This window comes from Heterodontus francisci, chromosome 5, assembly GCF_036365525.1.
Source record: "Heterodontus francisci isolate sHetFra1 chromosome 5, sHetFra1.hap1, whole genome shotgun sequence".
Lineage (NCBI taxonomy): Eukaryota > Metazoa > Chordata > Chondrichthyes > Heterodontiformes > Heterodontidae > Heterodontus > Heterodontus francisci.
Window position 1 is genome coordinate 195771927 of NC_090375.1, and position 16502 is coordinate 195788428.

General features: G+C 40.7%; 1 protein-coding gene across 1 annotated transcript in view; it reads left to right on the forward strand.

Moving 5' to 3' along the window:
- The window catches only part of LOC137370228 (eukaryotic translation initiation factor 3 subunit E), a 145158-nt gene that overhangs the window by 38321 nt on the left and 90335 nt on the right, over nucleotides 1-16502 (forward strand). The window contains exons 6-7 of the mRNA XM_068032587.1: nucleotides 2377-2502; nucleotides 2693-2817. Coding sequence (XP_067888688.1) covers nucleotides 2377-2502; nucleotides 2693-2817 — 251 coding nt within the window. The remainder of the gene's footprint in view (nucleotides 1-2376; nucleotides 2503-2692; nucleotides 2818-16502) is intronic.

Below are 16502 nucleotides of genomic sequence, written 5' to 3' on the forward strand. Positions count from 1 at the left end.
ACTCCACTTTCCCATATATCCTTTGATTCCTCAAGAGACCAAAAATCTGTTTAGCTCAGCCTTAAATATACTCAATGATGGAGCATTCACAACCCTCTGGGGTAGAGAATTCCAAAGATTCACAACCCTTTGCTAGGATGTACATGAAGAAATTCAATATTGCTGAAATTGCAACTGCGTTGGTGTAATTAAAAGTGTTTTATATAAATTAACAATTGATCTGCAGTGTTCCACTTTATGTAATTGCGGTCGGGACCTTAGAATTGTGTGGGCTAACCATGTTAAAGGAATAATATTTGAAAAGTGGTCATTCAGGAAATGAAAAGTGTTTAATTCTATGGCAATTAGTGCAGCTTTTCAGCAGAATATTGAAGGTTTTGACCTGATTGTATTCCTTAACCTAAATGTTGTATTTAGATTGAAGAAAGAGGTGCTCCTGAGGAAATGGGGGTATGAGAGCTAAAGCAAGGTGAAGAACACAGACAGAAGGAAGTTCCAGGAAAATCTGGAGGGAAGTAAGAGTTAATGTCAGGAGGAGAGGCTGGCGTAGTGACTCAGAAAATGTTTTCATGTTGTCCGTCAGCTGTGGCTTAGTTGGTGGTGCACTCTCGTGGACTTGAGCACAGAAATCAAGGCTGACACTCCAGTGCAGTACTGAGGGAGTGCTGCACTGTCAGAGGTGCCGTCTTTCAGATGAGATGTTAAAACGAGGTCCTGTCTGCCCCCTCAGGTGGATGTAAAAGATCCCATGGCACTATTTTGACGAGCAGGGGAGTTAACCCCTTGTCTTGACCAATATTTATCTCTCAACCAACATCCCAAAAACAGATTATCTGTTCATGATTACATTGCTGTTTGTGGGAGCTTACTGTGTGCAAATTAAATTGGCTGCCATGTTTCCTTCATTACAATAGTGACTACACTTCAAAAGTACTTCATTGGCTGTAAGGCGCTTTGGGGTGTCCAGTGGTCATGAAAGGCACTGCATAAATGCAAGTTTATTTTTTGTGTTTGTTTCCATGTTGATGAGAGACAGCAGCAGGATTCCGTTAGTGTGTGTAATGGCTGTAGCTTGGGGCTAGTGTGCAGCGGGTGTAAGTGGGACGGGGGAGGGGCTTGCATAGTAAGAAATAAAGGCTGCAAACAATCCACCAGTAGCAAAGTGATGCTCCTGGAATAAACAGTAATAACTTTCCACATCAAGCATAAAGTCAGCATAAATGGTAAATGCAGTCAGAAGTCTCGATACTTGATAGGACACTTGAGAATAATATAATTTGAACTAGCTTGAAATATGTTTGAGGATTTAAAAATTGATTTCTAACTTGAATTTCTGCATCAAACTATGACTTGAGCTGCCTTTTGTGGGCAAAGTAAATTTAGAAGGAGGTATAAAATCTTTATTCCACAATGCAAATAACTTTTGTAGTCTCTGTTGAGACCACATTATAGATGAATGAAAGTGTAAATATCAACTTCTGTTACCCCTAACCGTGAATTTATTGATGTTGGTCAGTTAGTGAGTCTGTTACTTTCTAATGGCTCAAGTAAATGTTGAAAACCGCGACCTATGCAATTTTTATACACGCAGCCACTGAAGATCAGTCATTGCATCAGTTCACCTGTTGTAGAACGATTTGACCTACATTCCCCTGTGTTTAATTGCTATGAAATGGCAAGTATGTGATAAATAAAATCTTTTTGCAAGTAAGCTACTTGCATGCATTTCCTTTGCGTTGCTATATTTTTCAAGAAAACCTAACAGTGCAAAGCAGCTTTACCCAGCGCTCTGCCTTGGTGTCTGAGTTCAGAAAGATAAATGCATGAATCTTGGGTCAAATGTGAGCAGCCATTGTTTCCATTTTTATTGATCGATTTGTGTCTGTTCCCACCAACCTGCATCTGTGGGTGTTGTGCAGCTTGCTGCTATATTTAAAGTTACTGTGCTGAACTAATCATTTACTAATTCACTGCGGGTAAGGCAATATCAGTAATTTAAAAAACAAATACACAGATGAGCAGATAAGAATTCCATTTGTTGAAACCAAATGCCATTGTAACAATGCCATGTGGTGGATTACAGCTATTAATCAAGAAAAGGTAAAAACATTTTGTAAAAGTTTTGTTTCTGATTGTGCTAAATTACTGTCATACCATGAGCAGGTTGAAACCTACAGTACCTAAACTCATTCTAGTAAGCTGGCTAACAGTTGATCAGCTTTTTACTGATCAACCAGAATTACCTTGCAACTCCCAAGTTATAATCATCCACATATCAGCAGTCGTTTAATTGGTTTGCTTCACCAGTTATGTAAGGGAACAATTTTAGTAGCTTGAGATAATTGCATTTAATGCATTTCCTTTCCATTTCAACAGGTTCCTTCTACTGACCGGAATGCCCTGAGTTCACTCTGGGGGAAACTAGCATCAGAGATTTTGATGCAGAACTGGGAAGCTGCTATGGAGGATCTAACACGACTCAAAGAAACCATTGATAACAATGTAAGCATCTTTCACATATTGCATACAGTCTCCCAAAGGTTAAATTTAGTCAACTTGTGGTAAAGTGAGCATTTCCACATTTCAGAAGAGTACATCAATATGCTTTGTAACTTCAGTGTGTTTGGTATAAGTGGAGGATTGAAGTAGATGTAACCTGCACATTAAAAGCTTATTTCATTTTTTTCCTCAGTCTGTTAGTTCTCCTCTCCAGTCTCTTCAGCAGAGGACATGGTTAATCCACTGGTCACTGTTTGTATTCTTCAACCATCCTAAAGGCAGAGACAACATCATTGACCTCTTCCTTTATCAGCCGCAGTGAGTACCCCACATACAGTGTTTTTCACTTGTTAAACTTTGAACACAATGGATTTTAACCGTCGAGCAACTAGAAAAATTATGGAATCAAGGCTAAAAATCATGTGATTTCCTACCTTGTGATGAGCATGCTCTCTAGTTTTCCATTGCAGCTTGTTGCTTTTTCACCCAAGGACTGAAAGACTGTTGGGTTAGCCAAACTGTTTGCCATATGACCATGAATTTTCTGTAAGATTGTATTGAAGTCCAAGAAGGAGTGGTTAAATACCAAGTACTATGCTAATCATAGTCATAGTAGTTTATGCTTGCCCCATGTACAATTTGGGGGCTTGCTGAAAAGTGAAGATTTGAGCTTCAGAGCCCCGTAAAGCCAAAACATTTATTTACCAGGAACTGTTGTTTTGTTATTGTGAGCACTTGGCTGGTTTGTTAGACCCTAACTGGGGGAATATTTCAAATCCAGTCACAATTCTTAATGGAACATCCTTTTTTAAATGTCATCAGGCCCCACATTTTGTATAGTGATGATTTGGAAGTAAATCTGAAATGTAGTTCACAACTTCCTCTTTGTAGAGCTGGGAATTTCTTAACAATTCAGTGAAAATCAAACATCTGACTTGGATACATAAATTGTACAGATGACTGTCTTGTGGGAGACGCATTAATCTGCAGGTGGCATCAGCTGGCACAGCCGTGCAATTGCACCGGGCTTTAATAAATAAATGAATCAACCTGTGGCACCTAATTTGATACATAGCCAGGATAGGGAAAATTGAGGGGAAGGAAGAAGGCTGTTGGAACTGAGGAAAACAATTGAAAGGGATGCAGAGCCTATGAGCAAAGGTGCCCTAGCTGCTGCCCATCGGAGCTATTTGGAAAGGATAGGCATTGGAATTGGATTTGGTACTTGTCCAAAGTGTGCCCATTGTTCATGTTGTACCATTTCTGATTCAAATTTGATTAGAATGGACTCGGTAGCTGTGCATACGTGGCTGGCGTATTGTGCCAACTCCAAATTTAAGAGTATAAAGTAAAAAATGTTTGTATTTTAGATTATTTGAAATAGTCTTAAATTGTTTTGCAAATTTACTGAGTTTGGGATGAAATGTGCTTTTACATTTTTCTTTGTCACGTTGCTTTAAACTATATCCAGATCTGTAATCTGCTTGTAACTCCTTCTAATAAATGTTGCATTTTAGTAGGTGCGTTTGTGGCCTAGCTGGTATTTGGGTGAATTCTGAGACCTAGAAGTGAACTATCTTATCGATAAATGTGTTGTTGCTGAAGGGTTATATAAAGTTAGAGTAAAATGAGGGACATTTTAAGACATTACTGGATTGAGTGTGCGTTGTGAGGGATTAACACTTTTAGGCAGTTGTGACAAGTTGCATTTTCGTGGTTGGAATCCAGCACATGTTTATATCTTGTTCAAAGGAAACCTGAATCTCGCCCATTTCAGCACAGATTGAATTGCTGCAGAAGGTTAATGAAGACTAATATGATTATACTGAGGCTATATTGAATGTGAATTGTTTACATAGGCAGCAAGTTCTGGACAACATTCATGCTTGGGTTGATAAGTGACAAGTAACATTCATGTCACACATGTACTCAGCAATGACCATCTCCAGCAAGAGAGCCTAACAACCTCTGCTTTACATTCAACAGCATTACCATTGTTGAATCCCTCACCATCATCATCCTGAGGGTCACCGTTGCCTAGAAACTTAACTAGATCAGCCACATAATTACTGTGGCTACAAGAGCAGGTCAGAGACTAGGTATTTTGTGGAAAGTGACTCACCTGACTTGCAAGCCTGTCCACCATCTACAAAGCACAAGCCAGGCGTGTGATGAAATACTCTCCACTTGCCTGGATGAGTGCAGCTCCAACAACATGCAAGAAACTCAACACTCCAGGACAAAGCAGCCCGCTTGATTGGCACCCCATCCACCACCTTAAACATTCACTCCCTCCGACACTGGAGCACCATGGGTGCAGTGTGTAAGATTTACAAGATCCACTTCAGCAACTTGTCAAGGCTACTTTGGCAGTGCCTCCTTCTAAGCTTACAGAAGGACAGGGCAACAAATGCTTGAGAACATAATACTTACAAGTTCCCCTCTAAGTCACATACCATCCTGATGTGGAAAGATAGCGTCGTTTGTTCAGTGTTGCAGGGTCAAAGTCCTAGAGCTCCCTCCCTAACAGCACTGTGGATGTACCTACACCACACGGACTGCAGTGGTTCAAGAAGGCGGCTCACCATCACCTCCTTAAGGGCAATTAGGGATGGGTAGTAAATGTTTGCCTTGTCAGTGAAGTTTATGTTCTGTGAAGGATTAAAAAAAAATTGAAATTCAGGTGTGCAACATTATGAATGATGAAATTGTTCATCCTTGAAAATTGTAACTAGCTACTTGAGAGGTTAAATTATTTGTAAAGAGGGATATATTTGAAAATTAATCAACCCTGTGACCACAAACATATAGATTGTTCAAATCCTGCTGTACCATGTGTTTTATGGAAATTTTCCTGTGAAGATGATGCATTAGATATATTACACTTGATAAACGAGAGGTTGTAAATGCTGTAGTGCTCTGAACATAAACCAGCTTCCTATTTTAAAGATTAGAAGCTTTGTTTTTTTAAACACAAGATGCAAAAAAGTGATTTGGGCAGTCTGGCTGATAATTGCTGAATGAGTAACTTGCAAGCTGGGGGCTGGATCATGCAATCCTTTGGTGTGTAGAGCTTCTGCAGTTTCAAATTAATTACCCATCTTCAGGCAGTGTGAATGTCTGCACATGGCTTGCGTATCTGTTTGCCCAAAGGGATCTCCTGGTCTTCAGTTAATCTACATTATATCAAGGACATGTGGGAAGCTTCTAATGTAGACCACATGTGTGCTAAACGCCTACTGCAGTGCGTGGTGTGCATGAATCCTGTTCAAATTACAAGATGTCTTGCCTGTTGCAAGCTGTTCTAATTTGCCCTCGAGTGTGTCACTGATTCTTAATTGCTCCCCTGTTTCCTGCAGCACTGTCCTGGTAAAGAAAATTGTTTGCTTATTTTATCTCTGCTTTTGGTTCTCAGGAGGTGTGTTTCCTTTTTTTGCATGCTTAGCCTGTGGCATTCAGAACACCACTGCTCTGCGCTCATTAAAGTGGAATTAAGTGAAGTTAAAATGATCTTGGTGCTGATTCACGTAATCAGTGAGGTTGAGTTGAGTATGTTACTGTGTCCAGGGTTGCTGCTCACAAGTTGTAATGTGTAGTTTTTGTAAGGAGGCATTGTTCCAATCTGACAAAATGTCTGCAATTTTTTTTTTCTAACAAACATTTTGAATAAACAGAAAGGGAAACAACAGAAAAAATGCAGTTTTTAAAATCGCCCACTGTGAAGTTTCTGTGAAACATATTGTGGTGCACACTAATTCCAGTTAGTTAATAAAAAATGAGCTATGCAAAAACGAGATGCTCTCCTTAAAATGGTGAGGTTTAAGGGGAGATTTAATAAGACATTCAACATTGAGGGAATTTGATGGATTAAATGGGAGAAGCTGTTTCCACTGGGAGGAGGATCGGTAACCAAAGGTTGTAGATTTAAGAAATTAGGCAAAAGAACCAGAGAGGAGATGCACAGAATTTGTTATTTGCTGTGAGTTGTGATCTAGAATGCACTGCCTGAAAAGGTAGCAAATTCAGTGATAACTTCCACGAGGCAATTGGATGGATACTTGAAAAAGGAAGATTTGCAGGACTTTGGGGAAAGAGCAGGGAATAGTGAGACCCAATTCAATAGCTCTTTTAAAGAGCCAGCTTAAGTACAATGGGCCTATGCTGTATGGTTCTGACATCACAAAATATTGAGTAACTTAAGCCAGAAGGGATGCATCTGGGAATCCTCAAGAAGCGAAAGGAGGAAGGTCATGATATTTTGGTTGATATATTCAGAGCTCCATTAATAGTGGAGAAATGGAATTGAAGGATGGCAAATACAGTTTCAATTTTCAAAAAATGGAGTAATTTAGAGTCAAGTCAATTTGCCTAACTTTCATGGTGCGGAACTATGCTTGGGCACATTATGTAAGGTATTACAGAATAACACATCTTCTTGTTTCTAAAGTAAATGTTTTTTTATTCATTTTTGGGGATGTGGGCATCACTGGCTAGGCCAGCATTTATTGCCCATGCCTAATTGCCCTTGAGAAGGTGGTGGGGAGCTGCCTTCTTGAACCGCTGCAGTCCTTGGAGTGTAGGTGCACCCACAGTGCTGTGAGGAAGGGAGTTCCAGGATTTTGACTTGACAGTGAAGGAACGGCGATATAGTTCCAAGTCAAGATGGTGTGTGACTTTGCGGGGGAACTTGCAAAATGGAGCATTCATTACCTCCTTACTTCTGAACTTTTTGCCTTTGCCATATGTGGCAGTGATTTGGAAAAACAACCTCATAATTTGGAGTGTATCGGGATAAAGAAGACCATTAAGGAGACCTGTCCAGTCCTGAAAGAATATCAAAGCCCTATCTCAAATCATTCACTTGTACTTATCCAGCTAATAATTCCTGTAATACCTTGCCTTTATGTTGTTGCAATTGCCTGAGAATCATACTGAGAGATTGTCTTTCAAGCTGAGTGATTGCTCTACAATACACTGGAAAAGCTGCGGGTTTCTGCTCTTGACAGAATTATGGTTTTAGGAATAATAACTCAAACTGCAGGCTTGTCTGAAAGACTAGGCCTCAGTCAAAACGTTCTAGAAGGGTACTCGAGGGCAGAAAGTAAAAGTTGTAGTACTTTGAGTCTCATTATTGTGAAACGTCATTTGTCGTGGTTTTAATGGTTGCAAACTTGTCAACATTAGATATTTTAGTCACTTGAGAAAAGAATGCAAGTGGCCAAAATGATTCATGAATATGGAAAAATGTTTCCTTTTATCTAATTAGTTGCAAGTGTGCTGGAAATTTGCCCAGGGTTTGTGGATGTGCAAGTGGGCAAGAAGTGTATGGAGCCATGCTATGTATTGGACTCTTCCAGTACATTCACGTACATTTTGGATGAAGCTATTATGAGGTAAGTATTGACGCACATTTAATGAAGTCCTTGTATATTTAAGTGCACACTCAAGGAGGTTATAAGGATGTTGTGCCTTTAGATGTACTATTACATCAATTTTATGTTGGATAAAGGGGCCCAATAGTGTTCCCTTGTTCCATCCCTGCCTCAGAAGTATATAGTATAGGAACTGCTAAGTGCAAAAGGCTGTTCACATTTGCTCAGCACTTCCTCTTTAAGTTGGAAGATGGTCTGGTTGTCATTTCCTAGAACCTTCATGTTTTAGGCAGTGACCTTCATGTTCCGGTTTCTGGTGCCATGTCTAATTGCAGCCTGGAATATTGTGCCAAGGAAGCGACCTCCACTTTAACTGATGGGAAGTGAAATCTAAAATGTATCTCTTGTTGATATTTTTATTTCTCTGGCCCCCTTGTGAGCCTACCCCTGTCATGTAATATTCTTTGCTTGGTAGGTGAGTGAGTGTTCTATGTTCAAACTCCCAGCCCCAAAGTCCTACAGTGTCTCTTTGAAGCTTGCCAATAGAAAATATACAAGAGTACCCTACGATGTTTTTGCACTGCTTTCTTTTCCTTTAAGGATACAACTTTTTGGATACCTCTCCATGATTACTGAGGTGGGATGGGTAGTTTTATAGAATGCTATGGGCTCAGATCAAGAGCATGTTTGAGAGTCATAACCTTGCTATCCCCTCGCACATTGAGTTGAGTGGAGTTCTGTGGGTATTGCTGATTTACTCTGTCAACATAAGGTAACATCTGTGTGATGGAATCCATTTGGTTTTAATTATATGAAAAGCAGATTTTGCTTTTGACAAAGTTTAAATTAAGTAGTTTCCTTGATGTAAATTGTAGCATTGCTTCTTCGTTTGAAAAGATTGGTTTATTCCATTGTTTAGAATTGTCTGTTGAATATAGGCATTTGAAGTGTTCATATCTTGCTGGATGTTGTTAATTTTGACATTTACTTCCTATTCGTGGGATACCTCACTTTTAAAATGTTTCCTGTCTGTATGCATGATTTCTGATTGGGGAAACCCTGAAGCACTGCTGATAGGTTCATCTCACCCTGTGTTGATACTAGTCATGTGGCTAGCAGCAATCAATCCCATTGTAACTCGACAAGTTCCAAGGCAGCCTCACCTTCAGTTCCTCCTTTCATCCAAGCAAATTCTAAGACAAGAAAAGCTGTGAAACAACATACATACCAGCTCTGTGAGCATGTGTTGGAACACTGCTGCCTTAGCCCACCCTTTCCCAGCTCACTCTGCTTCCAGCCTGCTTCTTTCATGTGCATCCTTCTCTAGCTTGACCCACCAGACTTCCACTGGTCCTTGCATCTGGTTCTGGATCATGTAGCAGAAAATCAGTATCTCTGAAGTACCATGGAGTTTGTCTGGGTACCTCTATCGAAGAATTAGTAGGCATCTGGATTTTCATGTCGAAGAATTACACTCTGGGAATTCTTTTGATACCAGTTTTAACGGAGTCACCTTATAAAAGGCTGAGCAAGAACAAAGATTCAAGAGCGAGAATGCCGTGCCATAGCAGGAACTTTTAAAATTCTTTAATGAGAAACTGCTTGCATTTATATCACACCTTTAACGTAGAAAACATCCAAAGGCACTTCACAGAAGCACAAGAAATCAAAAATTGATGCTGAGCTAAAGAAGGAGACACTGCAAGGTGTACCTAAATGCTTCGTTTGATAAGTATTGAGAAGTTTTTTTAAAGGAGGGGGAAAGGTGGATAGGTTTAAGGAGGTTTTAGGGAATTCTAGAAATTAGGGCCGAGATAGCTGAAGGCATGGCTGCCTTAGTGGAATGAAGACAGTGGGGGATGCACAAGAGGCCAGAATTGAATGAACTCAGAATTCTCAAGAAGGGTTGTATAGCTGGAGATCAGAGATTGGGAGGGGAGAGGCCATGGAAGGATTTGAACACGAGGATACAAATTTTAAAAACAAGGCATTTATGGACCAGGAGTCAGTGTCGGTCAGCGAACATAGTGATGATGGATGAATGAAATTTGATGTGAGTTAGGGAACGTGCAGTAAAGTTTTGAATAAGCTCAAGTTTATGGAAGGTTCAGGATGGAATGCCCGCCAGGAGTGCATTGGAACTAAAGCCTGGCTCGGGTATAAAATTAAAACCCAACCTGACAATAGCCAACCCGAACCTGACCCGGGCCCGAGTCTTTTAACTTTTTTAAATGCCCGATCCGAAAATAACAAGCATATTAATGAAAGAAAAATTAATAGATTAAAACGAAAACAATATGAAACGAAAACTGTACAGTCCAGCCCGATCTGAGCCCGAATGCCGGACGCAGAATACAGACCCGACCCGAACCTGACACATGTAGTTGGGTTGGGTTCGGGCTGGGTAGCCAGGCTTTAATTGGAACAATCAAATCTGAAGGTAACAAAAGCATGGGTAAGGGTTTCAAAAGAAAGACTGACATTTCCAGGGATGGAAAATTTTATTTACAAGGTTAAGTTGGAAAAGCTGGTGTTCTCCTTAGATCAAAGAAGATTGAGGGAGATTTAATAGTGTTATACAAGATTATGACAGGCTTAGGTAAGTTAGACAAGGAAAACTTCCCATTAACTAATGGTACAAGGACTAGGATACAGATTGAAGGTTACTTGGAGGAGACACCTTTATGACCTCAGGGCACCCCAAACGCTTTAGAGTCATTGTCATTTACAGCACAGAAGGCGATCATTCAGCCCATCAAGTCCATGCCAGCTCTCCGCAGAGCAATCCAGTCAGTCCCACTCCCCCGTTCGTAGCCCTGCAAGTTTATTTCCGCCATCCCTGTGGGCAACGAGTTCCAGGTCATTACCACTCACAGTGTAAAAAAAAATATTCTTCTTCACATCCCCCCTGCATCTCTTGCCCAAAACCTTCAATCTATGTCCCCTAGTCCTTGTACCATCAGTTAATGGGACCAGTTTTTCCTTGTCGAACTTAACCGAAGCCTGTCATAATCTTGTACACCTCTGTTAAATCTCCCCTCAATCTTCTTTGACGTAACAAGAACAATACCAACTTTTTCAACCTAACCTCGTAAATAAAATTCTCCATCACTGGAATTATTCTGATAAATATCCTCTGCGTCCTCTCAAGGGCCTTCACATCCTTCCTAAGTGTAGTGACCAGAACTGGATGCAGTACTCCATTTGGGGCCTTACCAGAGCTTTATAAAGGTTCAGCATAACTTCCTTGCTTTTGTACTCTATGCCTCTATTTATGAAGCCCAAGATCACATATGCTTTACTAACCACATACTCAATATGTCCTGCCACCTTCAAAGATCAATATACATGCATCCCCAGGTTCCTCTGTCCTGCACAGTCTTTAGAACTGTGCCATTGAGTATATATTGCCTCTCCCTATCCCTTCTGCCAAAATGCATCACCTCACACTTGTCAGTATTAAATTCCATCTGCCACCTGTCTGCCAATTTGCTAGCCCAGCTGTGTCCTGTTGCAGATGGTTCATATCATCCTCACTGTTTGCCACATCTTCAAGTTTGGTCTCAATTTTGAGATTCTACTCTGTATGCCAAGATCCAAGTTATTTATATATGTCAAAAAAGCAGTGGTCCCGGCACTGACCCTTGGGGAACACCACTGTCGATCATCCTGCAGTCTGAAAAGCAACCATTTACAGCCAATGAAGCATTTTTGAAGTGTAGTCACTTGTAATATAGGGAAACGCAACATCCAATTTGGACACAGCAAGTTCCAACAAACAGCAATGTGATAATGACCGGATGATTGAGGGAGAAATATTGGCCTGACACCAGGGGATAATTCTTCTGCTCTTCAAAATAGTGTCATGGGATCTTTTGTGTCCACCTGAAAGCGCAGATGGTGCCTCAGTTTAACATCTCATCTGAAAGACGGCACCTCTTACAGTGCATTGCTCCCTCAGTATTGCACTGATTTAGATTTAGAGATGCAGCACTGAAACAGGCCCTTCGGCCCACCGAGTCTGTGCCGACCATTAACCACCCATTTATACTAATCCTGCACTAATCCCGTATTCCTATCACATCCCCACCTGTCCCTATATTCCCCTACCACCTACCTATACTAGTGGCAATTTATAATGGCCAATTCACCTATCAGCCTGAAAGTCTTTTGGCTGTGGGAGGAAACCGGAGCACCCGGAGGAAACCCACGCAGACACAGGGAGAACTTGCAAACTCCACACAGGCAGTACCCAGATTTGAACCTGGGTCGCTGGAGCTGTGAGGCTGCAGTGCTAACCACTGCGCCACTGTGCCGGCTTTGATTTTTGGACTCAAGTCTCTGGAATAGGACTTGAACCCACAACCTTCTGATTTAGACGAGAGAATGTGACCCATTGAGCCATAGCTGATACTGAAAATGGGCTGAGAAGTCAGACGACAGTTTCGTGACCAGTGATGAACCCATTTATTACTGTGCATAGTTGGCCTATTATATATTGTCTTTCTAGGATATTCTGTTTATTGTGCTTCATATCATGTAAATGAAGATATTACTTGGTAAACCTTTGGTCTGGTGATGGGCATTAAGACTTTGGTATTTTGGGGCATTTTAATTAAATTTGGTAAATAAATTGCTGTCAATGGAGCAGTTACAAACATATGAATTAGGAGCAGAAGTAGGCCACTCGGCCCTTCAAGCCTGCTCCGTCATTCAATAAGTTCATGGCTGAACTGATTACTCCACATTTCCACCCCCTTGCTCATCAAGAATCTAGCTACCTCTGCCTTAAAAATATTCAAAGACTCTGCTTCCATTGCCTTTTGAGGAAGAGAATTCTAAAGACTCATGACCCTCAAAGAAAATACTTCTCCTCATCTCTGTCTTAAATGGGGACCCCTTATTTTTAAACAGTGGTCCCTAGTTCTAGATTCTCCCACAAGGAGAAACATCCTTTCTACATCCACCCTGTTAAGATCCCTCAGGATCTTAAATGTTTCAATCAAGTCGCCTCTTACTCTTCTAAATTCCAACGGATAGAAGCCTAGCCTGTCCAATCTCTCCTTGTAAGACAGCCCACCCATTCCAGGTATTAGTCTAGTAAACCTTCTCTGTACTGCCTCCAATGCATTTACATCATTCCTTAAATAAGGTGACCAATACTGTACACAGTACTCTAGATGTGGTCTCACCAATGCCCTGTATAGCTGAAACATAACTCTCGATAAACTATAACATTCTATTAGATTTCCTAATTATGTGCTGCACCTGTATACTAACCTTTTGCGATTCATGCACTAGGGCACCCCGATCCCTCTGCATTTCAGAGCTCTGCAATCTCTCTCCATTTAGATCTGCTTTTTTATTCTTCCTGCCAAAGTGGGCAATTTCACACTTGCTAACCTGAGGTAAGCACATCCATTGACGAGTGTAGAATAGGTGCAGCTTCAGGATTGTAGGGCACCAGATTACTACAGGAGCTGCTGCTAGACTGTGCAATCGAATCAATCGCTGTTCAAGGTTCTTTGTCTCTCCCTCAACAACAATAGTGCTGCATCCCCTCCACAGGCTTTCAGGTGAATGCTGCTGATTTGAGCAGTTTGGCAGTTTTGATGTGATGCAATAATACCACATCTGCATATTTTGTAATAAAACATTATTTTGTTTGACTTTAAAGTAAACTTTTATATAATTTAGTACAGTTCATAGCAATAATGCAAACTGCAAAGAAGAGCTGAAGGTTGCAGTTTATTTGTTGTCTCGGTCTTGCCATTATGGAATGAACAGGAATTCTCTGCTGATTTTAGACTCCTGTTCTTCCAAATGATTGATTATTAAGGGAAACAGCCAACTGTAAATTTGGTGGCCGTTGAATTAAACATTTGAGTTGGAAGCAAAGTACATCCTTTTCACAATCAGCAAAAAAAAGAAAATTAAAAGCTATGAGGTTTGGCCCTTGATGTGCTGCTCAAATACAGATCATAGAATCACATGGCATAGAAGGAGGCCCTTCAGCTATCGTACCTGTGCTGGCTCTTTGAGCCAGTTTGTCCAACTTCCCTGTTCTGTCCCCACACCCCTATTATCTTTTCCCCTCCCAAGTATTTATCAAGTTCCCTTCATAGAAGTTACTCTTGAATAGATAGAATAAACAATTGGTCTGGAAGGAGACCAAGCATACTAACAGATTTCCTATGAAGTCTATGGTGATGCCAGTCTTGAGGAACTATGAATTGAGTCCTGTTTATGCTCTCTCACCTAATCTTTGCATTTCAGGTGTGAAAAGTTGATTCTTTCAAACCAGAAGAGTACCTAATTTGTTTGACTATTTTAGGAATGGCTCTGAAAGTTTCCAAGTGCAGTTGACCTTCAACGTAAAAGTAAATGGCTAAATATTCAACTTGATCACTTCCATGCTTGTATTTTTTTTAAATTACAGGGTTCATGTTTCAATGAATTGATAGATTGGAGGGGAAGGTTCTGTGGACACTGGATTTGAACTGTGACACATGACTACCTTCAGCTGAACAAAAGGAAGGACAGATGGGGCCTTAGAAATATTTTAAAATTCATTAATACCACATATAACTGATCTACAAGTAGTTTTGTTGCTTAAATTGGAAAGATGCAAGTAGTGCTTTTAATTTCATTTTCAACAATCTTTAAAATGAGAGAGCATATTGCAGCGAAAGGCACAATTTACTCTGCACTGGAAAATACAGCTTCTATACTGACCATTCTATCAAAGATAATTCAGATTTCTGAAAAATTGGATAATGAACAGTTGCTTTGAACAAATGTCATCAGTTTTTGTTTTAAATAAGTTTTGCTGAAGGAGTGTGACTGCTCTCATCGATATAGGGCCTATTCACTGGATTTTTCCCAAACTTTATCTTTATCTTAGCCTGGTCTGATCATCGATGGCAAAGTAATATGTGATTCTCCCAAGTTGAGCAATGTTTGTCTCTTTGTCCTGCTACAACACTTTGCTTTCAATATTGGACCCCAAGATCAATCATTAGAGTGTATGCCCTTTTTAAAAAAAAATTGTGGCAATTGTGTTGTTTTAAAGCAATTGGTAGAAAGTTTAGAGAGGGCAGTTGAGGGGGGAGCATTAGTAGGAGTGCCCAAAAGCTGGGATCAAGTTGTTGGGATAAGGAAGGTCTTCAATCATGCAAGGGAGATGAAGGGGTTTAGGGAGGAGTTCCAAGACCCTGGAGAATATAAATACTATTTTATTGGCAGCAGTTTGGGGCTGCAGTGAGATTGAAAGAAATGTGGGTTCTCCTTACAAGCCAGCAGCATTGCAATGGGATTATATAGCTTTGACCGTCCTTGACCTGTCAATGTGCTGTCATTGTATTTCAATGCCATAAAGTCTGTACTATTAATGATGACAGCATCATCACCTGATTTGACTTCTGTGTCTCATCAGAAGAATGTTTTCGAGGTTTGATATTGAGACCCGAGATAGTGATTTGATGGTAAATTAATACCTGAGAGTAGACATTAAAGCTGAGTGAAACCAGCTTCATAGGCAATTAGTGGCAGTAAACTGCCCACAGCTGACCTGTAATGCAGGTACAAATATGATAGTTGATATATTTGTAACAGAATACTGTACCAGTTGTAAGATATTATGTCATATTTGGCTGAAGACTTGGGTCAAGCTTATATGTGAGCTTTTCATTGGACACTGTTGAGATTTTAGAAACCATTTTCTCACTGCAGTATTGTACTAGAAATAGATGCAGTAAATATGTGATTTAGATTATAATATTGATGTTCTCCCAGTGCACAAAGTATGTGGTTTAGAAAATGTGTCCGAGCTAGCATCATTCGAGTGCATTTTCAGTGCTGTGACTGCTAGGTGTCAAGAAATTCCTTATTGTTAGTTTAGATTAGTTTAGAGATACAGCACTGAAACAGGCCCTTCGGCCCACCGAGTCTGTGCCGACCATCAACCACCCATTCATACTAATCCTACACTAATTCCATATTCCTACCACATCCCCACCTGTCCCTATATTTCCCTACCACCTACCTATACTAGGGGCAATTTATAAGGGCCAATTAACCTATCAACCTGCAAGTCTTTGGCATGTGGGAGGAAACCGGAGCCCCCGGAGGAAACCTACGCAGACACAGGGAGAACTTGCAAACTCCACACAGGCAGTACCCAGAATTGAACCCGGGTCGCTGGAGCTGTGAGGCTGCAGTGCTAACCACTGCGCCACTGATCTCATCTTTTTTAAGCTGCTTTCTTCAATTGGCATTGAATGGACCTAGTTCTAACCATTATGGTCCAAAATGTGGATGTTCCCATTGGTCAGAGTTACATCATCCCAGATCAACACTGCTGGCATATAAGGAGAATGCTACATTTGCCTCAGTCTCACTGTGGCCCAAAACCACTGTAAATAAAACTACCTTTGATCTCCAGACTTTTGGAATTCTCACCCTTCTGTCAAAATGGTCACTTAAGGGCGGCGCAGTGGTTAGCACCGCAGTCTCACAGCTCCAGGGACCCGGGTTCGATTCCGGGTACTGCCTGTGTGGAGTTTGCAAGTTCTCCCTGTGTCTGCATGGGTTTTCTCTGGGTGCTCCGGTTTCCTCTCACAAGCCAAAAGA